Raw genomic sequence first — 26,465 nt, 5'->3', positions numbered from 1 at the left:
GGAGGCCACTGCCACTGACTTCAGAGCTGGGCATCACCCGTCCCTCCTGTCTGGGTGGGTTTGTGCTCCGTGCGGGGACAGGGAGTTGCCTTCTTGGAGCCGAGAATGGAAGACATGCTGTAATATGGCTGTGTCCTAACTCCCTAGATAAATCTTACTTCCAAAAGCGATCTTTGTAAACTAGTAAAAAAACCCAGTCTTGGTGTATTTTAATGAGGAATGATATTGTATGATTTTTCCATTCCTTCCCACCCATAACCCTTTTTTTTTTTTTAAACAGGCTAACCGCCCTCCTGCGAAGCTCAACCTGTTAACCTGCCAAGTGAAGACAAACCCCGAAGAGAAAAAGTGTTTCGACCTTATTTCACGTAGGTTTCTTTCTGAGATGCTGTGCCCTAGAGAAATTATTTTAAACTTTCTTCTGGGCATCAATTCCATTTCAAACAGTACATTTTGAAGAATGGTTTTTGAGGAGAAATCTTGTTGTTTTCCAGGTGACATACATGCCTTCCACTCCCATTAATAATTGTTTGCTCGCCAGTCTGCAGTTGAAGATTTGGCTTTGAGGAACAGCCCTTCTCCTCACTAGCCCTGTAAACTGAGATATGGCATCTCACCTCTGAGTCTCAGTTTTCCCGTTTGTGGACAAGGAGATTATACTACGTAATCCCTCGAGCCTAAAATCCCTTTTGTTTAAAAAAAAAAAAGAAAAGGCAAAATTCTATTCTTAAATGCTTCCATAATTTGGGTGATATTAGAAGTGCTGTAAAACTAAAGTGACAAGGTCTTCAGTATAGCCCTTAAGACGTATTTTTTGAAATTGTTTTATCTTCCCCACGCAAAGTTAGTCTTTCTGCTTCTGCATGCCTTTTTTTTTTTCCTGGCATACACAAAAAAATCACCACTAAACCATTAATTGTGACGAATATTTACCCAGAACCCCCTAATGCAAGCAAAAGGGCTAGTGATACCTAAAAGAAAATAAGATAAACTGTTAGTTCTTGGCAGTTTTATGTGGCAGGGCTACGTTTTGAGGGGAAGGAAAGGGGCCAGTCTCCCTACCAAAAGGCAGTCACTAAGGATTTGAGCACAAGAGTTCCATTTATAAAGGAAAATACTGTACTTGCATATTAGGAAGATGGGTCTTTTCTTATTTGCTCAGTAACCCTGAGCAAGGAGTGACTAGTTTTTAAAATGTTTGTTGAATTATATTATTGAGGGCCAGGAACTAATTTATTGTATAATTCAATGCTCACAACAAACCTGGGAGGTAATTATCATCATCCCCATTTTACTAGGTGAAGAGACTGAGGCCCACGATGGTTTATCATTGTATTCTGTCTCCCCAGTTCCCCTTTCTATTATACACTGTATGAAGCTGTAGGGGAGAGCTGAGCAGTGTGTTGTATAGAAGGGGTTTGGGTATTGCTTGTTCTGTTCTTCAGACTCTAGACTGATTTGTAAAATAAAAATTGTCTTTTCATGCTTCTAACTCTCTGTCTCTAGTCAGTCTACTAAGACCCACAGACTCATTTATCCCTTCTCATCAAAGCTTGCTCTCAGATCCTTCCTTCACTCAAGGTATTGTAAAATGTTGAGAACCAGTGTCTAGGGAAAATTTAGAGGGTGTTAGGCCTTTTGTTTTTCTGAAATAACCTTAGTAAATAATGTGTTACTCTAACAGTAAAACTGCCCTTTAGTAAGTGATTAATGCTTAATAGCTAACCAGGCCTGACTGTTTTGCACACCATATGGAGTTAGATGCAGGCACCTCCCTTAACTTGCCATCCAGTCACCTCCAGCAAGCACTTGTAGGGAGACCCCAGGTTAGATACCATATGTGCAGAAGCATTTTTTTTTTCAGACTTGTAAACAACTCCAAAATATTCCCCACCCTACACATTTTTTTCTTCTGATTTTAGTTTTTGTTGTGGTTGTTGAGAATATGCACAGCAGAACATCCACCGGTTCAATTTCTCCATGTGCAGTTCAGTGACGTTGATTACATTCTTTAAGTTGTGTAACCAGAACCATTCTCACCCTCCTTTTCCAAATTATTCCCTCCCTTTTAACATAAACTCACTGCCATCTAAGTTTTCTATCTCATCTTTCGAGTTGCAGTTGTCAATTTGATCCCATATAGATCGTTCTTAAAAGAACACAATGCTCAAGGCAGACATTCTTTACTAATTAAGCTAAACTACAGTTTGGTTTAAAGAAGACTTCAGGGGATGTTTTAGTTTAAGGTTTAAAGATTATCTCAGGGCAGTAGTTTCAGGGGTTCATCCAGCATCAATGGCTCCAGAAAGTCTGGGTTCCATGGAAATTTGAAAATCTGTTTTGCAGCTTTCCCCTGTTGATCAGTATTCTTCTGTAGAATCTTGGATCAAAATGTTCATTAATGTAGTCGGGCCCCAACCTTCACGTTTTTAATAGTGTGTCAGTCACCAAGGAGAATAGGTAGATAGTAAATGTGCATAATCAGAGTTCTCTTTTTTTTTACCAACCAAACTTGAATTATTACATTCCTTAAATGTGTGAGAGAGTAGTTCTGTATAAATCTGGTTACATGTAAGCACTGTGGCAGACTGACGTTTCTCCAAGATTCTGTTTATGCTTAAAGCATAATAAATAACCTTTAGATAAGGTCTTCTAGCTTATGATATCCAGAAGGGCCTCCCGAGTCTGGTTTGAGGCTCTGTTGTAAATTTGCCAGATTCTATTGTCATCTTTGAGACATGCTCTTATCTCTCCTCCTTCACTGCTTATCCCTCAGTGGGTAGAATGAATCCCAATCCTACAAATTTCCCTCCTCAGCTAGCTTTTGAAAGGTGTTCCTCCTCCAGGAGTATTTGCTGTAGAATGCTTTGTTGCAGTGCTATATAGGTTTGAGTTATTGTAGGGGAGACTTGAAGACCTGTCAGATACCCTAGAGAATCTTAAAGGGAAACATTGCATTGCAGTAAAAGGCCTAATGTCATGAGCATCCTGATAAGTTGGCGAGCTTGTGTGCAGGGTCTGATTTTGCTGACTCATGAGAAAATTTCTTTACCTCTCCCAGTAGGTAGATTCTTCTTCTACCTACTGACCAGGCTAGTGGAACAAGTGACACCAAGACCTCTTCAAGCTCTTAAAACATTTGTGTGAGTGGGGAATACAAATCAGTCCACACGGTAGACAGTGAGGATGATGTTTTTAGGTGTAGGCCCACCAGGCATCCTAGGAATCGCCTGTTGCTTCTACTCTTTGGAGCCCTGGTGGCACAGTGGTTAAAAGCTCAGCTGCTAACCAAAAGGTTGGTGGTTCGAATCCACCAGCTGCTCCTTGGAAACCCTATGCGGCAGTTCTGCTCTGTCCTATAGGGTCACTATGAGTCAGAATCAACTCAATGGCAATGGTTTTGTCTCCTAATCTTTACTTTGTAAAGCCATCCCTGGAATCTGCCTAGAGAGCTCAGAGGAATAACAGACCGACTGGTTGGCTTCAGATATTGCCCTATAAGATCCTTCTTTTTGCCATTCCTCCTCCCACACAGGGTTTCCCCATTCTGATCAATGAGACGACCTTAAGGAGGATATTCATGAGGCTCCAGAGTTGCTGAGGCAAGGCCAGCACTTCTGGGAGCTTAGTCAACTCTTGCCCTCAGACTGGCCCTACCCTTTCCAAATTAAAGTCCTAAGCCATTATGCTAGAATCACACAGTGATTGTAGGGGGGATGGACAGTACATGAGAATTTTGAGCTGATCTAGGTACGACGGAGCCCAGAGTAAGATGGAGTCCAGAGGGAGTGACCGTCCCAGGTCCACACAGCAAGTTAGTGGTCAGCTTGGATGCAGAACCTTGGTCTTGGAGCAGCAGCCTTTCCTAAGCCATCATCACATTAGTGGCCCTGATCATCTCGACCATCTCCTGTTGCTTTTGTTCTCCCTCATAGTTGAAGCTGGCTAGAAAACTTATTTATAGATATCTTGAGAGTCTATGTTGAGGGAAGTTCTTATTTGGAAGTTTTCAAAGAGGCTTGTCCACTGCTTCTGTAATTTTCACACACTGGAATACAGAATTAGCCAAAGGACCGGAGTTGCTCCCCTTGTCTTCTTGATTTTTCTACTTGAACTGTGTCTGGTCTGACCATGAAGTTGCTCAGGGGCCTCTGGGACTTCCTGCCATCCTCACCGATTCCTAAGGACTCTGTAATCCACTTAGCAAACCTTCCGGGTGAGGAGCCCAGAGCACCTGAGTGGGACTTGGGTGATATAGCTACTCCCGTCCTGAGCCCTCCTCCAGGTGAGGCTGTACATGGGGTCAGTACTTTGGAGCAGGAGAAAGTAACGTTCCTACGTTGTTCCTCTCTTTCCAAAATCTGGGGAGAAATTTCTTTGGACAGTTGAGTTTGGCTCAATCACTAACATTTGGATCACAAAATTAAGTTCATTTTTCTGAACTTGAAAGAATTCTTTTAAACCCTGTTTCTCTCTTCAGTAACAGGGTGAGGACACAGATGATGTAATCCCTTGGTATTAAAAAAAAAAAAAATGGGGTAGTGTAGTAGAAAGAGTATTGGACCAGGAGTCAGAAGACCTGAATTTTCTGCCACTGGCTATGTTCATTTTTGTCTCTTAACCCCTTTGGGCCTCAGCTTTCTCCCACTCAGCTCACCAAAAATTGTTGCAAGAATCAAAGTGCTTTTAGGGGTATAAAAACCGCTATTGGAGGAGGATATGTTAGCTCAGTGTTAGGGGCACAAATATTTATTGTATATCACTGCTTGTCATTCAATCTCCTCCCTCTTTTTTTTTTTACTTTTTTATTTTGAGCTGATTTTAGACTTAAGAAAAGTTGTAAAAAGAGTAGTTTCCATATATCTCTTACCCACCGCCCCCTAATTGTTAGCATCTTGGTATACAATTATCCCTAGTACATAGTACATATTATCAACCAGTGATCAAAACTAGGAATTTGACATTGGTACAATGCTATTAATTTTACCAGTTTTTCTACTAATGTCCGTTTTCTATTTAGGATTCTCTCTAGAATTCCACATTGCATTTAGTTTTTATTTCATCTTAGATTCCCGCAGCCGATTAAGGGTTCCTTAATCTTTCCTTGTCTTTCATAACCTTGATACTTTTTGAAGAGTATTGATTAGTTATTTTGTGAACTATCTCTCAGTTTGCGTTTCCCTGGTGTTTTCTCATGATTGGACTGCAGTTCTGCATTTTTGGGCAAGAATACCACAGAAATGATACTGTGTTTGAGTATCTCACATGGCACCCCCCTCCTCTCTCGTGTTCATCCACCGGGCCCAGCATTCTGGCTCACACTTGTAAAACGTTGCTGATGCCAGCTGTACATGTTAATGTTTTATATTCCAGTATTATTTAACAGTATTCTGTTGCTTTAGCTATGTTTGTGACACAGGACTCCCATAGCAGGTTATTCTTAGAATTTCTCATAATAATCTTTTTCAAAGAAGGCCAGAAAACTTTTAAGATATTTGCTTTATAAAAGACTTCTATTATTGAAAGGGCTTTAACAATTTCTTTTGGGGGGCCAACTCTGCCGCAAGTTAAAAAAAAGAGAGCTTTTGAAAGTCTAGTGATGGTTTTTATTGAATAGCTTCAGTTTTGGAAGCTACATCTTTCTGTACTTGAATGGTGGAATAGGGCAGCTTTATTAATTTGCATTACAAAAGCACAATTATTGAGCAAAGGTAGACATTTGAAGGACATGAGAGCGTGCTTGATTTTATACAAATCATTTATTTCCTAGCAGAGAGCTAAAATTATTCCTGAGTTTAATTATAAACCACTTTCCTCTGGAATTGTGTACGGATTACTGTCTGAGCTCCCAACTGATGAGATTCCTCTTGTCGCGCAGATGACAGAACGTACCACTTTCAAGCAGAAGATGAGCAGGAGTGTCAAATGTGAGTTATTTGGAAGTGGGACTTGAGTCAGGGACTTAGCAATTGTTCTTGGGATTTAAAACAGTTTTGCCTTTGTTTTTCTAGATGGATGTCTGTGCTGCAAAACAGCAAAGAAGAAGCTTTAAACAATGCCTTTAAGGGAGATGACAACGCGGGAGAAAATAACATTGTCCAGGAGCTGACAAAAGAGATCATCTCTGAAGTCCAGAGGATGACCGGCAATGACGTGTGCTGCGACTGCGGGGCACCAGGTGACCCAGGGGCAGCCCGGGCTCTAGGATTTTTAAATCCCATTCCAATTCACAGAATTCATTCATTGATTTTCACTTTCAATTCAAACACAGAATTAAGTGCAGCTCAGCCTGAGTCCGTCCCATTACACAAATGCTTAATGAACTGTATGCAGGCTGTGGTGGGGAAAACGGGATGGGAAGGTATTTGCCTGCCGGGCCCTCAGAGCAGGACAGAGTGAAGAGGGCTTGATGTAGCTTAAAAGATTTCAGTGCTTTTTGAGAAATGAAAACTGAAGGACAGTGAGGGTGAAATCAAGGTCATCCAGTCATTGTGCTGGCTGAGTGGCAGCATATGGATTTTTTTCCCTTGGCTTACTCCATCCTCTTTTTCTATTACTTTTAGAACCTCTGAAGTAACTTTAAGCCACCGTCTAGCTCTGTGACCCTGGAAGAGTTACTTATGTTTGCTAGTTTTCCTCTCTGTAAAGTGAAGGAGTTGATCCAGGATTTTTTTCAAGTCCCTTCTAGCCGTCACATTCTGTGAACTGAGGTGGTTATTTTTGCGTTTTGGTGAAGCATATTAGGAGCTTCGTTTTTAATGAACATAGGATATCATTGTAAATTTTCACAACTAGTATTTTAAAAGTTTAAGTAATTGTTGTACATGTCTAGTTAAGATCGAGTGGTGTTGAGGGGGTACAGTCAGGGAAGCTATGTAGTAGCCTTTCCTGAGCATTTGTAAAATGAGAAAGATTGTGGCTTAGCTAAAATGGTCAGTTACTTTTTTATCCTTCCAATCCTATGACAAGTTTCCTAGAAAACAAACAACAAAAGTAGAAAGGACAGTAAATAAGTGCCAGGAGGTTCCTTTTACCCTGAAAGCTATATTTGGGGCCTTCATCTGGGTGAGATCTTGAGGGGTCTTGGATCCATTAAAAAATATCTTTCTGGTGGGAGATGAGGTAGGGAGTGAGAAGTAGTCAATCATGCTCTTCCTTGAGAAAAGATAAGGACAATGCAGTACTTGGGTTTTGTACCTTCATACAGAAGTCAAAGCTATATACATTGTTATTTTAAAATACTAAGATGATATGAATGATGTAAAAACTTGATATAAAGTTGTATACATGTATACTGTGTACCAGCTATAAACAAGATGCAATAAAATAGGTCTAGTGAAGTGAAAACACGGATGCCCAGAAGTATTTCCTAACATGGATTAAATGTTTGATAACTTGAACATTTTTTAAATAACTCCATGATTATCTGGTGACCAAGGTTGTGATATTTATCTGCTGTGAGTTTCTAAGGTCAACAAGCAATTAGGAAGGGAACTGTACTTACGGGTGTGATAATGTGCTCAAGTATGTTCAATTTTGAATTCCCCATTTTTTCGTAAATTCAGCATTCCTCTCTTAAGCATTTATTGAGCACCTGCTGTGTGCCAGATGCTATGCTGGGCAGTGAGGATGCTTCAGTGAGCAACTAATCGCACTATGAGGAGGAACACTGTGACATATTGAAAGCATGGGTTTGCAGTCAGATGAACGTCGGGCTGCAATCTGGCACTGCCACTCACTTGCAACCTTGAGCAGATCCCTCAACCTTTCTGAGCATTGTGAAGATAGAAAGGCTGTACACCAAAACCAAACTCACTGCCGTCAAGTTGACTCCAACTCATAGCGACCCTCTAAGACAGAGTAGAACTGCCACATGGGGTTTCCAAGGCTGTAAATCTTTATAGACACAAACTGCCACATCTTTCAACCATGGAGCGGCTGGTGGGCTTGAACCACCAAACTTTTGGTTAGCAGCTGAGTGCTTTAACCACTGCACCACCAGGGCTCCTGGAAAATCTGTATAGTTGAGATAAAAATACCTGTCTTATTCATCTCATGGGGCTCTTGTATGGGTCAAATGAAATATTATGTGGAAGTGCTCTGTAATTCCTGAATCCCTTACAAGTAAACTATTATTATTGCTACTACTAAAGTGCTAAACACAGAGTATATCATAAGTAGTTAGTATATGTTCTCCGTGATTATTATTAGCACCTTTGTGAAAATATGGACATGTGTGTTTTAAATCTCTTTACCTTACGGTACTTGACCTTGATGTTGTTTTTTTCTTGTTCCACTCTGCTGGTGTGACCAGGTTGGTGATGGTTGTGGTCTGTGTTCAGGACCAGTCCTTGAGGAACCCATGGTCACTGGAGTACCTGGACTGTGTCTTCTTTACTTTTGTACTCACAGTACCTGGCACTTAGGAGTGATTCATAAGTGAGTGGAAGGATGAGGAGGTGGAGGGGTAGGGAAGAGGAGGGAGAGTAGACAGGCACAGATCTGTGTACTCTCTATACCTTGGTGGTAATCATGGATGAATGAAGGTCCCGACAGTGTCAAGAATCAAAAATTGCTGGGAAACTCTGTGCTCAGTAACTATTCAGGAAGAAAAGTTTTGACCCTAGACCCTCTACTTAAACTGCCAGCTCAAATGTACCTTGTTCTCTTTGGCAGATCCTACATGGCTTTCCACCAATCTGGGCATTCTGACCTGCATCGAGTGTTCCGGAATCCACCGAGAGCTGGGGGTTCACTACTCCAGGATGCAGTCCCTGACGTTAGATGTATTAGGAACATCTGAGTTGCTGGTAATTTTCAAATCCTTGATTTGGGATTGGAAATAAATGAGCCGAAAACCAAGTTCTTATTGGACATTCTAATCCATTTTAGTTTCTTGAAATTTCAGTGGGCTGGTGGTTGTCAATATGTAGCTGGATGGGTTTGGGCAATTCGAAACTCATTGATAATTCCTCCTTCTCAGCTATTAGTGGTTGAAGGCACTTCTTGCTGCAGAACCTTATGCCTAAATGAATAAAGTGACATGAAACCAAAAAGAAGCGTTGGGACTGGTGTGAGGTTCTGCTGAAATGGATTAGGATGGTGGCATAGTCCAGCCCATAACATTCATCAAACAAATGAAGAACTCAGAAGCTCAGAGACAGGAAAGGGCTCATCGTCCCTGAGGCATCAGCCCACTTCTTACAAGGCTCTGGTCACTCTTTCCCTGCCCCATGTTGTCCCCCTTTGGGAGAGATACTGGTCTTTGTTTTTACTGCCTTTGTTTCTAAAAAAAAGCCTTGCGTTTGTGGTTCAGTGATAACATAGAAGCCACATGATAGAGATATTAGGAGATAGAAACATTTTCTGAGAAGTAGCGCTCACAGCATTGAGACTGTGGCCCCCTGAGTAACAAGGTAAATCTGACTTAGGTTGTGCTTTTGGGCCACCTGAAACATGAGCTTTTATGGGCTGTTTCCAAAGTCCATAATTGCTGGTTGTAGAAAGTGATGTTTGTAATTCTTTCTTGGAGTAGTTGGGCGTTGAACAGTAAATATTAAGTGGCTATTGATTGCCATTGATTTTAACATCAAGAACAGTAGGCTTGACGGAAAATCAATTAATGGGGTCAGTATTCTTCTCAAGGGGCAATAAATCTTACTGATGACTGCTCTGGACCCAGAGTGTCTGAACTTCTAATGCATATTGAACTCTCTGGTTGAACCCTCCCAGTCTTCCCAAGGAATTCCTTTGTAGTCTTGAAAGACAAAGTTGGGAGAAACTAGAGAAGATACTGATAGTCCAGTTAGTAACATCCCTTCAACTTTAAAGCTAAACTACACTGAGCAAGATCCAAGCAGCGTATCCTTGGTTACATACCAGTTATTGTCAACGTGAAATGCGTATAACCTACATCTTGGTAAATAGATGATGATGTAGATTTGAGATTCTCACAGAATATTTTCAAAGAAACCCAAATTATTTTTCAGTTAACACTGGTGAACTGTGGCAGTTCTACTTTTACTGATTTTCTTAAAACAACGGAAAACGTTGATTCATGATAAAATAATAATTGCTGTTTTTTACTGGGCACTTCGCAAGGCATTTTATGTGTATTAGCTCATTTGTTCTTCGCAACAACCCTGTGACTTTGGTTTATTATCCCCAGTTTACAAAGGAGAAAACAGATTTAGAATGTTATAATATGCCCAAGATTATGCAGCTATTAAGGTGTCAAATCTGGGGTACAGAACCCTATAATCTAATTCCAGAGCTCACACTTTTAACTTTCGAGGAGCCTGGGACATAAACCGGCATTTTTGGTGTGTTGTCTTACCAGATGGTAAGCATTTAAATATCACTACTGTCTCTCCCCCCACCCACCCCCAACACAGTGGTTGCTGGCAGATGTTTAACTGCTAGCTCGCTGGGAGAAACAGAAGCCCAGATTTGTAGTCTGCCTAGTTCTGTGGTGTAAATACTCACACCATGGCCAGTATCAGGTTACCAGTGTGGAGTTGGAAAGAGATGTTCAGTAGCACACCCTTATGTAGTATGTTCACCATGTCAACACAATGGCTGTAAATAACTTCAAGAGCATAGATAATAGTAAAATGTAGTAAAATAATTAGGAAATAGTAAGTTTTGAGTATTTATTACTTTTGTTTTTAATATAATTAATTATGGGTTTACATAATGTAATTTTAAATGATGGCTGTGTTTGACAGCTGGCTCGCAAAATCCCTGAAAATTTAACATTTGGCTCGTGTGAGTGCATAGGAGCCTGATCCGAACACATCTCTGTTATAACTGCTTTTATGTGTCTCAAAAATGTAATTGATGATCTTCGTGAGACTCTATTGCATACTAACGAGGAAAACTTACCAAAGAAGGTTGAAAGGAATATGTTGTGTCCATCTTGATGAAAAGATGAGGTGACTTCTAATTCCTGGTTCAAATCTCATTTTCTGTCTCCCAGAGCCTCTGTATGTATATTCTCACAGAAGTTTTAAAGTTTGGCCAACTCTCAACTATTATAGAGCTATCAGGCAGAGCCTGCTTAATTAATATCTGCAGGTATTTTCAAAGTCTAATTTCTGCCATGGTTTCAACCTCTCCTTTATCGAAGCCCCTTTTCCTCAGTGGCAGTCAGAAAAACAAAAGGATAGAAGGCTCCTGAATTGTGTGGGATTGACTTCCTACCCGCTGCTTTCCCCTGAACTGTGTCTTTCTGGTCCTCCCGTGGCTCTCAGGGTGTGGACGTCTACCCCCTTTTCAACCCAATCCCCATGTACTGCATGCTGGGATTGTGGGCATGACATTACGTTCAGCATCTTTATTCCTCAGCCCCCAAGTTAAGCAATGTATGGAGAGTACGTGTCAGATGTTAATACTCATTGTTTTAAAAGCATAGAAATTTGAAGCCTTTTTAAAGCAACTGGGTTGTTTATTTTGCTTAGACAATCAGTTAAATGTCTAAACAAAGGATTTCCTGAAGCCTCCATGTGCACTCCTCTGTGTGTGTGTGTGTGTGTGTGTGTGTGATTTAGAATTATGTCTGGCACATAGGGAAGAACTGTGAGGTATTAGCTATTGTTATTATCTCCTCCTCAAAGATGATCTAACAAAATTCTTTTAGAAAAAGGATCCTCATGTCCTCATGATGAATCCACAGGGAGATTCCACAAGCTGTACTCTGGTTGTCTGCTCTGTTTATGAACTTTTCCAAAACTCCAGAGCATTTCAGACTCATAGGGCAGTGATGATGTCAGAGTCTTTGATTGATTTATTCATATGTTTTCTTGTGTAGCAAATGTTAGACCTCTTAGCACCCTATTGGAGGAAGTAAGAGGACAAACTGAAAAATAACTTTTCCAGGTCTCAGTGGGTACAGTGGGGACAAGGGTTGTTTCACAGTGGGGTAGTAGCATTGTTTCTCTGTCTTTTATGTAAATCAACAGTGTGGCCCACATCTCGGGGTGATGTGCTGTGACAGGAAAGGAATTTTTTAAACGACCTGAAAGAGATAGCAGATACATGAGCAGGGCCCGATTTGATTGCATTTTCATTTTCTGTTTGGCATTGTGTCCCTAAATAGACAGATGCTCATCTCATAAAATGTCACTCCTGTCCTCCCATATGGCCTCACCGTATTCCTCATGGTAAGGGTCTTTTGCTTAATTCTGTAAATTATTTTCCGGCCTCAGGTTTTCAAAGTTTCACCAGATGGCACGCTGTGACTGTTTCCTCGCTTCCTTTTTAATTTGTTTCAAAGCTGCTTGTTTTCCATGCTAATTATGTGGAATTCAGCAGCATCCAGGAAGGCGGCTGGTCAGTAATAATCTTTTCTTCCTTTTTACCTGCTTTTAGAATCACTTCTTACTCAGTGGAATGAAACTTAGGTAACTGAAGTATTAATCTGGTTAGTTCTGAGGAACTATACAGTCTTCACTACTTTAGCATGCAATGGCTTAATAGCCTTAGATTTTTAAAGCAAGCCTGCTTTCAGAAAACTTCCTGATAAACACAGCTTTTAAAAAGATATTTTTTCTCTGTAACATAGATCATGATTTCAGCATTGATTTTCAGCTGATATGAAAAACAGTATCATTGGTATTACGGACAGAAGTGAAATTAATGAAGGAACTCTTGATGTTATGAAATTGAATCTGGGTCAATAATTTAAACATCTTCTTCCATCAGACTTGAAGAATGAGTTTCAGGAACCTGAGAAGCTCACACTGACTCAAGTCTCTGTCTTGGCTTTCTTCTACCTCCTTTCTGATGCAGTTAATTAGCTGTCAGATATTAACACAGGCAGATGTGAAAGAGGGTATGCAAAGAAAGCCCTCAAAAAACAAGAATTTACTTACAAATTAGAACTGTTTCATCTAGGACTGAAATAAAGCCACTCTATGGATACAAAAAGCAATTGCTTAGGGCAAGAAATTGAATGTCAGCTACCACTTAAACTGAACAACTATTGTGCATCAGGCATTGTCCTTGGTGCTTTATATATACGTTATATCTAACCTAAACAAGGAGTCTATTAAAAAAATAAATGAAACCAGAGAGGTTCAGTAACTTGCCCAGTGTGAGCCAGGATTTACACTCTGAACCATCAGGCTCCAGAGTCTGTGGTCTGTGCTTTTTATTTTTTTAAACAATCACAATGCTGAACTTTCTTTTTAACCACAGACTCTATCAGAAAAAATCGAGCACTAAACGTATACTTACTTATAAATTTTATCTATAGTACTTACAAAAAAGAAGTATATTATGTGTTGTAGAAAATATATCAAAAACAGAATTTTTAAAGGCTCAGATACTTCATAGTATTATTTGTGTTCCCTGTTGGAGGGCAGCAATGTATAGCTCACTGCATTCCTTAGCTCTGCCCACTAAAAAGAAACTTGACCTTTATACTTGTGTATGTTAAGAGTGTGGCCTGCTCTCTTATTCTTCCAGCTTTTCTGGAATCTGACCCAAACCCATTGCTGTCGAGTCGATTCCAACTCATAGCGACCCTACAGTACAGAGTAGAACTGCCCCACAGGGTTTCCAAGGCTGTAATCTTTACGGAAGCAGATGGCCACATCTTTCTCCGCCGAGCAGCTGGTGGGTTCGAACTGCAGCCTTTGGGTAGCAGCCAAGCTGCTTAACCATTGCGTCACCAAGGCTCCTCCTGAGTTCTGACAGGACCCAATAAATAACACCTGATTTTCCTACACACATTTGGAACCAGTTGGGAAACAGGCCACTATGAATTGGAATCGACTGGATGGCAAGGGGTTTTTGGGAGATAGGCAAGTTAAGCAGAGAGATCAAATATCAGATTTGTTGCTGAATTAAAGCTGACTTGGTTGATGTGGCTCACATGTGTGATAACAGTGTACTTGCCTACTGAACCTTAGAGTCAGACTTGCCCACCCAGGCATGGACAGCACGTGGGGACCCACCCCAGTAACACGGAGTGCGACTCTAACGCTGTTTCCTGTGGCCGTCAGAGGTTTAGGAAGAGGTGGGGCTGCACATGCCGGGTTCTGCTCCTAAGCTTGACAGTCAGGGAGGTCATTTCTCTTACTTGCCCATTTCTCTTCTCAGAATGAGTAGACCAGAGAAAGGCAAAGACTGTTGCAGTAATGGATGTCCCTCCACGTGTAAACATGAAAACAGGGACAGGCAGTTCCCCCCACCCCCACCCTAAATTCTGAAAACAATTTCCGGATAAAATCTTAGGCCTCTTTGTGGTTCAATGGGCCCTTCACAGGGAGGTGCTAAGGTTTTAAAAATGTATAAACTGTGGTCCCTGTTCTCAGGGTGTTTACTGTCCAGTGAGAGAGGCTGGCGTATACACAGATGATCCCCATACAAGGCAAGTGCCAGAGTGGTGTGCTTGACCAAGGAACTGCTCTGCTTTTGTGGACTTGACGTCTCTATGCTTGTAGTGCTCAGTACAGACTTCTTTTCAGCCCTCATCACATTGTACTCCTTTCTTTTTAATTCATCTCTTTCTCACTAGCCTGAGTTCTGTTAGAACAGGCGCCATGTCTCATGCTGTCTTAGTCATCTCGTGCTGTTAAAACAGAAATACCACAGGTTGATGGCTTTAACAAACAGAAATTTATTCTCTCACAGTTTAGGAGACTAGAACTCTGAATTCAGTGCACCAGCTCCAGGGGAAGACTTTCTCTGTTGGCTCTGGGGAAAGGTGCTTGTCATCAATCTTCCCCTGGTCTAGGAGCTTCTCAGCACAGGGACCCCAGGTCCAAGGATGCGCTTCCCTCCTGGTTCTTCATTCTTGGTGTTTGGAGGTCCCCGTCTCATCTCTCTGCTCATTTCTCTCTTTTATATCTCAAAAGAGATTGACTCAAGATACAACCTAATCCTGTAGATTGAGTCCTGCCTCATCAACATAATTGCCTCTAATCCTGCCTCATTAACATCATTAAAAAAAAAAAAGAACCAAACTCTCTGCCATCAAGCGACCCTAGGGAACAGAGTAGAACTGCCCCATAGGGTTTCTAAGGAGTGGCAGGTGGATTCAAACTGCCAACCTTTTGGTTAGCAGCCAAATGCTTAACCATTACGCCACCAGGGCTCCATTAACATCATAGAGGTTAGGATTTACAATATGTGGGATAATTACATCTGATCACAAAATGGGGGACAACCACACAATAAAGAGAATCATATGAGGCCTAGCCAAGTTGAGACACATTTTTGGGGGACACAGTTCAATCCACAACACATACCCAATACCTAGCACTTATGAGGTGCTCAGTATGCATTTATTGAACTGATATGAAGGAGTGAAGGGTAGATGATTTGCTGTGGTTTCACTTCTTTAAATGATGTAGAACTTAGACACTCTGGACTTTCCTCCTAGATCTAGCTTCGCTTCTGCCTCAGCACAGCCCTCAAATTCCTCCTGGTTGATGATCCTCTAGTAAGCAAAAAGCATGTGATATCTGGGAGTCTGGTTAAAACCTGACCTTCCTGGTTCCTTGGCTTCTGCCTGCCTGGCATGCTGGGACCCACATTTTCTTAATATAGCCCTGCGGCCTCCATCTGCAGATGGTTTGCTTTTGTTGATGGTTCCAAAGGGGTTCTCTGCAGGCTGAAATGTAAACTGGAACTTGGCAAAACTGTTACGTGTCACATTCTCTAACGTTGGACGGGTGTGACGCACGGATGTGGTGACTCCCGGGGCCAGCTGTCCCCTAGTAAACCAGCCAAGTCCAAACAGAAGGGAAGCAGCTTTCCAATGCCCAGGGAATTTTCTTCTTCCCACTCCCCCTCCCCATCTGCTTAACGCAGACACTGGAGGCATCATGGTGGCCCCTTGCTCTCAAAGAGGGCGCTATGGCTTATTCTTTTGCTCAACTTTTAAAATCCAGTCCCTGTGCTTGAGTAGGGACAGTATCCATGTTATAAGTATATATTGAAAAATAGAGGCATTAGTGAATACCTGACTATAAACCCAGGGTTCTAATATTGGAGTTTTATAAAGAAAACAAAAATCCTCACAATGGACCAATAAGCAACATCATGATAAACAGAGAAAATATTGAATTTGTCAAGGATTTCATTTTACTTGGATCCACAAACAACACTCATAGAAGCAGCAGTCAAGAAATCAAACAATGTATTACATTGGTCAAATCTGCTGCAAAAGACCTCTTTAAAGTGTTGAAAAGCAAAGATGTCACTTTGAGGACTAAGGTGCATCTGACCCAAGCCATAATATTTTCAGTCAGTTAATATACATGCAAGCTGGACAGTGAATAAGGAAGACCAAAGAATTGATGCCTTTGAATTATGGTGTTGGCAAAGAGTATTGAATACACCGTGGACTGCCAGAAGAACAAATCTGTCTTGGAAGAAGTACAGCCAGAATGCTTCTTAAAGTGAGGATGATGAAACTTCATCTCATGTACTTTAGACATGTTATTAGGAGATCCCAGTCTCTGAAGAAGGACATCATGCTTGGTAAAGTAGAAGGTCAATGAAAGAGAGGAAGATCCTCAATGAGATGGACTGACACAGTGGCTACATTGATGGGCTCAAGCATAACAACGATTATGAGGATGGTAAAGGACTGGCATTGGAAAGAACCGATTTGATAGTACCTAACAACAACAATATTGGGGTTTAGTCTTGTACCTGACACCCAACTATCCAAGAAACCCTTTCCGAGGCATTAACTTCATGGTAGACAGGTACTTACACTTTAATGATGTGCCACCCTGACCGTTAGCTTCATGTGCTTTGTCTCTGGGGAAACTGGAATGAGGCAGCCCTGTCCACAGAGCCAGGACTGAGGAACCAGGTTTCAGTAAAGAAAGTTGGTTAGTATTTGTCACTTTGGAACATCTAGGAAGCTTTGTTCTCTTATTAAGGACAAGGTAAAATTAGGAAGGCTCATCACCCACTTCTTAAACTATCCCAGATGTTCCTTTTGCCCTGTTTGAAAAATATCTTCAGCATCCTTCACTATCCCTTTTCACTGTCTAATGTTACTTGCCCCCAGGAAGTTCTTCCTTATCTAACCTAGATCCGTTTGGCTGTTCCTGAAGCCAGTTCCCCTATGGGGGTAGAAGAGACATTTTAGCAGAAGCCTTATCTCCAAGAAAATCTCCATTAATCCTTAATTAAATGAGAGTAGAAATATCAGAATTGTCACTAGTTGCCCCAGTATATAATTTTCAACATGAAAATTAAAGTATTTCTCTTCAAAGTACTGTGTTAGGTGTTCCCTTCTCATGTTCTTTGTTTCATTAAACATTTAAGAATCTGATCTCTGTGTTAGGTACTGAGCTGGGTATTGGGGATAAGATAAATAAATCCCTGAGGAGCTCCTAGTCACCCAGTAATTCATTCATTCATTCATTCGTTCATTCACTCATTCTTTCATTCGTTCAAAAAAATGCCAGCTGCCATACTGTCAAAGTAGCTTGACCAAGATAAATCACAGTGTTTATTTTAGTGTCAAGCCTACTGCCTGGAATTCAGGAAGCATTCAATTCAAATGTGTTAATTTAGTATTTAGTGTGTCAGGAAGGATGATGGTCAAATGAAGACCTTTCATTTGGGATTTATATATTATATTTTTAGTGCTCCAGGTTATTGAGTGCTTTCACATAAGTTATCCCATTTTATTATTATTGCAACCCGGTGAGGTAGATATCATCTCCATGTTACCGGTGAAAAATCTGAAGCTCAGAAAAGTAAACTGTGATCACACAGCCAGTAGATAGAGCCATAATTTGAACCCAAGTCTTTGGCTTCCTGGCCCAGTGCCCTTTCCACTATATCAGAGTCACTTCATAGCTGGCATAAATAAAGGCTGTTTGGAGGACATGGGATAGATTCATTTTAGTTGGAGCACAAGTTTTTTGTGGAGGTAAGGATGGAAATTCGTGTTGAGACCAGCCTAATGCTTTTCCCTACCTATAGAGGTCCTTTCTCTTGGGGGTATTTTATGAGGCAACTCCTCTGAAATAGGCATGCCGGTTCTTATTGTTAGTTTTATGGGTACCTTTGGGCTTTTGGTTTTGTCTGTCTTCATTAAAGGCAAACCACTTTATTGCTCTATTTGTTAGTGGCCATTAAATAAATCATCCAATGGATGAGTAATGTGAAGCAATGGAATGTATTAATAATTGAGTGCCCTGAAATAGACTTTTGTTTTTGCAGCTTGCCAAGAATATTGGGAATGCAGGCTTTAATGAGATTATGGAGTGTTGCCTACCAGCTGAGGACTCGGTCAAACCCAATCCAGGCAGTGACATGTAAGTAGGAAACTGGCTGCTCTCGTTTTCTGAACAAAGATTTGTCTTTCACCCCACACCCTTAGAAGGCGGGAAATAACAAGTTTTGGGAACATCCGTTGTTGCATTCCTTAGGGAGTAAATCAACCTAAATTGGTTTCCTTATATGTTGTGCTTTTTCCTCTCTTCCCTAATCACTGTGTCTATCCATCCAAGTGCCAGAACTTTTTCAATTTCTAGGGGTTTTTGTTGGTTTGGTTTCGTTTTTTTAGAATTTAGTTGAGAAATTCTGATTTGGTGGTGGGATTCTGAGGTGGACAAGAAACAAACATGAAGCTCCTGTGGCTGATGTTGCCTGGGTCAGGCAGGCTTCAGAAGGTTTTTCTGAGTCCCTTTACTCTTTTCTGGGTATCCAGATAGAAATGTAGTATGGTTGTTTTTAGGAAGAGGTCAAAGGAAAGCAGATTTTGCAGATGCTCTGTGTATGCAAAGGTGGCGGTGTGGTGTGCGTCTACACACAGGCCTTTTTGCCTCTGCTATTTAATCCTCTTTAGTCACTTTCTTAGTTCTCTCTGCATAAATTCTGAACCACTGAGAGGGGTAGTTGTCATAGATACATGATTACATATAATTTTCTTTGCCAGTGTCCTTGAAAATGTGGGATGTATTGTTTCCTTAAAAAAATTGACTTTGTTTTACTGTTGACACAAAACTTGACTGAGAAGCTTTTGTGCCCCATCATGTATTTCTTTCCATCATCCCAGCTTGCCCGTTGAAGCAGATCTTACTTACAACAGAAAGTTTTCCTACCAGTCTCAGAGCTGAAGTCACCCAGATTACAACTTGTCTTTGAGAAGGAGGTGGTTGGGGGAGGATTGGTCTCCCTACTTACTTCAGCTCTATTTAGGATGGATGGCCTGTCCAACTGTGGGGCATGTGGAGGTGGCTTACTTGCAATAATGCGATGCAAAGTGAGGCAGAGAGAAGGAAGGAAAAAGAGAGAGAGATCTAAAAAAAAAAAAAAAACCCAAACCTGTTGCTGTCGAGTCAATTCTGACTCGTAGCGACCCCATAGGACAGAGTAGAACTGCCCCATAGGGTTTCTAAGGAACGCCTGGTCAATTCAAACTGCCAGCCTTTCGGCTAGCAGCCAAGGTCTTAACCACTGCACCAGCAGGGTTTCTGAGAGGTCACCAGGGTTTCTGAGAGGTCACCAGGCGAGTTAAAAGAGACAGCACCCGCATTTGAGTGGCGCGTCTGGAGCAAAGTATTCTGGCAGGAGAGGGAAAAATGAAAAATATGTCATAAGAAGAAGCCTAAAAATTCATTACAGAGACAGAATTTTCTTTGGAATAAGCCTGAAATAGAATTGGTGGTATGGGACCTGCTATAGGACAATGAGTGAAAGACAGTGAAATGGTGTCTTTAGAATAGGTTTACAAATGGGTGGTAGCGTATGGGCCCTTTCCAAAAGCAAAGAAGACAGATTTTGTAACCATTTTGTGGGGGCATGTCTTTGGGGAAACTGAGGTTGCAGGACCTGCGTTCTCTTGCCTTCTGATGATGTGACTGTGTAGTGAGAGAGGGTCGCAGCCTACAGGAATGAATAGGAGCCACGCCTACTGTAGCCATTCTCAGATATCTGGTGGTTGGTGTTGGATTAAAGTCAGTTTATGTTTGAGTCCTGTAACAAGTGTTTGTGGTATAGCATTTCCTTGAGATTGGATAATGTGTGGTTTTAAATATCAAACATGAGACTTACAAAGTTGTTAGCCTCTCTCGATGCAGATCTAAGTTTCTTAGATTTCTAGTCTATGTTCTTACTCAGACCGGGAGAGGCAGTGTGGGCATGCATACCCCAGTCCTTACCTAGGGCACAGGACCTTGGCAAGTTATTCAACTTCTCCAAGCCCCAGTTTCCTCTGATATAAAAAGAGAGAGGACACTACCTACCTCACAGAGTCATTGGGGAAGCTGGTGAGATGCAATAGGCAAAACGCGTAGTACTGAGTTTTGGTGCTTGGTGTCAGCTGCTCTGCGTGCTCAGCGTGAGCGTGGGCAGCAAGAGGTACTCTGCATTGGTTCCACACACCTTGAAAATGAGGGTCCTCTCAAGGTAGATGTCATTTGGAGAGTTATGCAGAAGTGAATTAACTCTTCCTGAGATAGCTAGAGGATCCTGTTTAGTAGGAAATTTCTTGGTCCAGTAGGGCAAGTTCATTTACTGCTGTTTAATTGATACCTGCTTTTTCTGCTTGTTCATCTCATGTTGAAGCTGCCAGTCTCCTGAAGTGCTGTCATTTTGGCCAGTTTTGAACAAAGTGGGTGGTAAATAATTTCTTCCAGGTACCAGGGGTACTTTAGAAAAGCAGATAATTTGTCCCAGGGTCAGATGACTCTAAAAAATGAATACTACCCACTTGAAACCCTGGAATAGAAATATTCTATCTGCATTGAGACTCCCCACCCCTTCAACCCTGCAACTATTGAAAGGAAATGTTACATCCCCTCCCCTTCATTTTTTTTTTTTTTTCCCCAAAATGAGGACAAGTGACCAGTGTGATGGCAAAATGCCCCCTACTCCATGAAGCTTTCCATGCCTCTTCAGTTGAAATTAAGTACTTGGCTCTCTGTGCTCCTATAGCCTTTGGCTCTTTTTTAAAACATTTCATCCCACTTTATAATATGTTGGAATCGACTCGATGGCATCGGGTTTGGTTTGGTTTTGATTTATATTATACCTAGGTATTTACATCTATTTCCCTGATAAATTGCATCTCACTCAGTTTTGTATTTCCCAACGCAATATGTTGCCTATGGTGGTTCAGTAAATACTTGATGAATCAGTAAGTCAGAGATCCACTCCCAGCTCTGCGCCTCCTTGAACAAGCTGCTGTTTTACCCTCAGGTGAAAAGGAATGTACTGTTTCTATCTTTATCTCAGAACCACACACCATCTGCAGAAGTCTGTTGACGGGTAAACCAGAGATACCTTCTAGTGGCCCGTGAATCCTCAGAGGGATTTGGGGGTGTTGAGAGTATGTGAGCTAGGTGAGAGGGGCAAAAAAAAAGCCAGGTTTGTATCTGCATCCAGAGCCCAGAACTGTTTGTCTTCTGTGATTTGGGACTATTATACATATCTGGTCATTCAGAAGTATGAGAGAAGTCCCTCCTTCTGAACACATGCCAGAAGTATCATTATATTGAGTTCGTGGCTTTTCTCCAATAGCCTATGCCTTTAAAAAAAAGAAAAAAGAAGGGATAGTGCATTGACAGAGTAAACTTCCTTCAAGAAACCAGGGAGCATGCATGTTGAGTAAACCACGTCTGCTTGTGTGTACTGACTACCTTCAGGGAACTCAGAGCCCTGGGCAAATGAATAATACATCAAAAAAATAAAGAAACTCAGTTTATCGTTACCCTCCTCTTGTGAGGGTCACGGTAATGGTTGTCCCACAGTGATTACTGAAACTGCATAAACCGTGACAACGGTCCCGTCTAATTGTCTGTCACAAGAGACTCATACAGTTTAAATCAGTGAATAGGTTGCCAGATATGGCACATTATCAAGCCATGAATAGTCACTGAGCAGTTACCATGAATGTCGCGGCACTGTTAGGAGACTCTCAGAGGCGTACCTAGATCCAGAACAGTGGGGCGTGCCCTCTAGGAGCTAGTCAGCTGCTTGAGGAAACAAAATTCACTCTCACCTCTGTGAACTTCATTTTACTTATCTGCAAAGTAGAGATAAAAAGAAAATTCGTAGCATTATTGTGAAGATCAAATGAGACAGCATCTCAACGTGACTTATAAACTTGTAAGAGCTGTACGTGTGTGAGATGATACACAGAAAAAGCTAAATAACACCACCAGTCAGCCAGTATACAGTCCGATGCCATGCAGGCAGGACGAATCACTGAGGGAAGTCGGGGGGCCTTCTGGAGGAAGAAGACCTAACTTAGGCCTTAAAGGGTGGGTTAGAGGCGGCGGGAGGGATGCTTCTAATGTATAACATGATTAGAAGTGCCAAAACATGTTCACAGAGTGTCCCTGGAGGTTCTCCCCGGGCTTTGAAACCCAAGTTGCCTGTTACATTGGCCAGATCTTCTGAATGCGTTTTCCTTTTCAGCTGGGCAGGCTCATCTTACACATTATTGTCTTCAGGAACAACATGTTACCAAGGGCAGTAATACGGGTTTTGGCAAATGCTGGGAAGAAACCCTCGCCCCGTTGGTTCCGTCTAGGCATTGTGGTGGTAGTGCTCTCTCATCCTACGCTGGCCCATCTTCCGCGGTCTCCAGGGTTGACAAGGTCCAGCACTCTGCCTGCAGCTCGGTTCCGAGGGAGCTCAGGTATTCCTCTGAGAGGCCTCTGGCTTGGCACAGTTGCCTAACTTGAACTTAGAGCAGGTATAGAAAACTCCATGGCTGTTCCAGCACCCACGGGCCTTCACCTTAGAGCAGGCTGGGTGAGAGGGAGGAAATCAGGAAGTCAGAACAGAAAACACCAGCCCCAGAGGGAGCAGTTATAAAATATTCTCTCAGTTGCCTGAGGGCCAGTTTGTTCAGTTATATTGTATAATATAATTGGTGCGTTCCTACTTGGTGGCTTCCCACTAAAGACTAAGGAAGCAGAGTGTGGGCAGTGACTCTCAAATGTTAGTGAGAATCAAGGTCAGCAGATTCTCTGCCCCCACCGCCAGGGAATCTGATTCAGTGGGACCAGGACCCAGGTTTTTCCGATGCAGGTGGTTTGAGGCCACACTCATATTGTTCTCCAGGCATTTGAAGGGTGAGTCAGAGAGGAGTTGTCTCTCCTCTCCCCGCCCCTTTTCCACTAGAGCCTGAAAAGAGCAGTGTGAGTGGTTAAGCCAGTATGTTAGGTAAGGAGGGTGTCGGTACTGGTGGCTTGTGAGTAAAGGCTGAAGCCCCTACCCTGCCCTGTTAGCCTGGAGTTCACCTGTACCTCCTGAGTGCTGGTGCCTTTCAGGCAGGACCCTCGTGGTGTTGAAGCTGGGGGGCTGGTAGCTGAACAGTAGTAAATGCAGACGTGGTGGGCCCAGCCCCAGCGGCAGGCTGAAAATAAGCAGTGTCTGAGCTTCAGAGAGCTGACCACTTGCCCCAGGCCACTATTAGCCAGCCCCCTCTTCGTTCAACACTGTTACTGTAATGCTAGCTGACATCTGTAAAATGCTGTGCTAAACGCTTAAATGTGTTATCTCATTTAATACTGCAGCAGCCCTCTGAGGTAAGGTGTTGTCCTTATTTTTATTGTACAGGTAAACGCTTACAGAGTTTAAGTGGCTTACCTAAGGTCACACAGATGGCAAATGGTGGGGCCCAACTTGAGATGTGGCAATCTGACCGTAGGGCCCAGGCCCTTAATTGACTCTGGCCTCTCCCAGAGCTGACCATCAGCCCGTGGATGCTGCACGCCCTTCCTTTGAGTTCAACCTCGCCTGCTGGCCCTTTTGAAATTTCAGTGCATTTCACACGTTCCAGAAAGAAGGGGCAAGAGAAACCAAAAGGATCAAATCCTATCATGTTACTTCTCCCCACATCTCTGGTGGATTTATTGACTAGAATAGTTTTTGGATTGTCAGGGGAATTTGGTTTCCCCTGACTTTGTTGTTTAAACAGCTTTTCTGAAACATAATTCATACACCATACAATTTACCTGTTTAAAGTGTATGATTCACTGGTCTTCAGTGTATTCTAGAAGTTGTTCATCATTATCCCCAAAGGAACCTGCACCCCATAGCTGGTCCCCCCGCCCTCCAGTTCCCCCCACATCCCTAGGAACACTAACTAATCTCTCTGTATAGATTTGCCTGTTGTTCTGGGCATTTCATGTAAATGGAATCATAAAATATGTGTTCCTTTGTGATAATGTTTTCAGTGTTCATCCATGTTGTAGCATTTATTGGTACAAATAATATTCCATTGTATGGGTGTACCACATTTTGTTGATCCATTCATTAGGGAATAGATATTTGGGTTGTTCCTTGATACTTCTGACTTGATCATCACAGGTGATTTAGCATTTACTATGTCTCTCAAAAATCTTATCTAGGTTTTTTATTGTTGTTTGTTAAGATTATTGGAATAATTGGGATTGTAAAATCCTTAGAGTTCTCCTGACCAGTTTTTCCTGCTCTCCCTCTTTTAAGTTCATCAGCACTGTCCAAGGTCCTAAGGCCCTACTATACATTCAGCAGATATGTGAACTCATGTACTTCTCACAATTCTACCATGAGGTCTGTATTGTGCACGTTTTCACAGATATGAAAACTTGAAGCATAGAGAGATGAAATACTTGTCCAAGGTCAAACCATTAGTATGTAGTGGAAGTGGACTTTGAACCCAGGCTTCTTTTGGTTCCACCATGATCTTGCTTCCATACCAGGCTCCTTGGAAAGGATAGAGTCTGTGAACATGATGCCCATGTAAAGGCCCAGAGAACAGAACATGAAAAAGACTGACAGTTCATTTTGATTCATCTGACATTTAGCGCGTGCCTTTTATGCCAGGCATGGTGCCTGCAAAAGAGAAGACATAGTCTTTGCTCTTGAGGAGCTCCCAGCCCAGCTGGGCACAGACGGACAAACCACCACCAGTGTGAGTGTTGTAACAGCGGTCAGCCAGGGTGCAGAGGAAAGGACACCCAGCCTTCCTGGGGGACGTGACCCATGGACTGACTGTTGAAGGAAGGCGGGTTACCCCGAAGAGAAGGCACATGAAAGCATGCCAAGTAGAGGGACCTGGGTAAACAAAGCCATGGAGACATGTATGAGGCAGTGAGGGAAACAGGAGGGAGATAAAGTTAGAGAGGCAGGCAGCCTGAGACAATGGGAACTTTATTCTGTTGGTGAGTCGCCCACGCAGCCAGTTACCCCTTAGAGCCTGGTGAAGGCGCCAGGACCTCCTGCACTAGGCCTTGGTGCCCCTTATGCGGGAACTTCGAGGAATTCACATGTTTCTTGGAAGTGGCTCAGAGGCTCACAGTCAACTCAGGTGTTGTACTAGAACCCCACGGTGGCTTGCTTCCTGCTTTGTCTTTTTCCGGCACAGATGGCCCAACAAAGGTGAAACCCAGTGCTGCTTACAAGCAGGGCGGGGGCAGAATTTTTTTCAAGTCATTATAGATGAATGGATGTTGGATGTGTTTGAATAGAAGCCCTTAATGATTTACACGGCAATTATGTTTGGTTTCAGGAATGCAAGAAAAGACTACATTACTGCCAAGTACATCGAGAGGAAATACGCAAGGAAAAAACACACAGATAATGCAGCGAAACTTCATAGCCTTTGTGAGGCCGTCAAAACAAGAGACGTTTTTGGGTTACTCCAAGCTTATGCTGATGGCGTTGATCTTACAGAAAAAATTCCACTGGCCAATGGACATGTAAGAGTGTGGGTTTCTACTTCAAAAAAAAAAAAAAAAAAAAGTGACAGGGCACCATAGTCAGAAATGCCAACCATAGTAGTGGTAAGACGGTGGCATTAAGTTTTTTAAGAACAAATTTATTCTTAAACAAAAAATTAATACCGGCTCTGGAAAGAAAGCCCATCCCCTGGGTGAAGGAGAAAGCATCCTTTCAGAAGCCCAGGTAACCTGAGGACATTTAGTATATCACCTTACACTCCCGAGGGCTGGCTAGAAATGAGAGCTTTGAGGAGGATTGGTGCACAGTTCCTGTAGCCTGCATCCCACCCCTCTGCCTCCCTTCCCTGAAGGTAATTGGAATAGGAGAGGTATCCCCTGATTTCCTGAGAGAACTTTCTTGAGAGGGTGGGTCAGCAGTAAGCTACCAGTGTCATAGGGGTTAATGTGTTTCTTTCTTTGCTTACACAAACGCCTTTGTGGGTGCACACTCACAGTCCCAGCAGCTTTGGGACGCCAGGGAACCTCTTTAACCTCAGAGTAAAGGCACCCAGGACTGGGAATCACAACTTCATCAGCTAAGCATGTTACATCAAGCCTCAGTGTTCACAGTTACCCAGAATGCCGTGTAAGTTGAAGCTGCGTTCTCTCAGGCTTGCTGGTGTTGGCCTTCCTGGGCAGTGCTGCTCTGAAGGGCCAGCATCTTTCTCTTGGTGACAGACACACCACTCCTTGTCTTGGGTCAGTGTGAACTGAAAACAGTAAAGGTATTAGCCTTACCTGTAAGTATAGAATGAAAAAACTTCAATC

The 26,465-nt window shown here is 42.3% G+C and overlaps 1 protein-coding gene across 1 annotated transcript in view; it reads left to right on the top strand.

Moving 5' to 3' along the window:
• Positions 1-26,465, top strand: part of ASAP2 (ArfGAP with SH3 domain, ankyrin repeat and PH domain 2) — a 227,684-nt gene that overhangs the window by 176,142 nt on the left and 25,077 nt on the right. Inside the window, exons 12-17 of the mRNA XM_004373077.2 lie at positions 281-368; positions 5,879-5,927; positions 6,012-6,178; positions 8,677-8,810; positions 18,199-18,293; positions 25,487-25,676. Of these exons, the coding sequence (XP_004373134.1) occupies positions 281-368; positions 5,879-5,927; positions 6,012-6,178; positions 8,677-8,810; positions 18,199-18,293; positions 25,487-25,676 (723 nt within the window). The remainder of the gene's footprint in view (positions 1-280; positions 369-5,878; positions 5,928-6,011; positions 6,179-8,676; positions 8,811-18,198; positions 18,294-25,486; positions 25,677-26,465) is intronic.

Source organism: Trichechus manatus, unplaced genomic scaffold (assembly GCF_000243295.1).
Source record: "Trichechus manatus latirostris isolate Lorelei unplaced genomic scaffold, TriManLat1.0 scaffold00023, whole genome shotgun sequence".
Classification (NCBI taxonomy): domain Eukaryota; kingdom Metazoa; phylum Chordata; class Mammalia; order Sirenia; family Trichechidae; genus Trichechus; species Trichechus manatus.
Note: the sequence above shows the minus strand (reverse complement) of the source record. Positions and strands in the feature narration are given on the sequence as shown.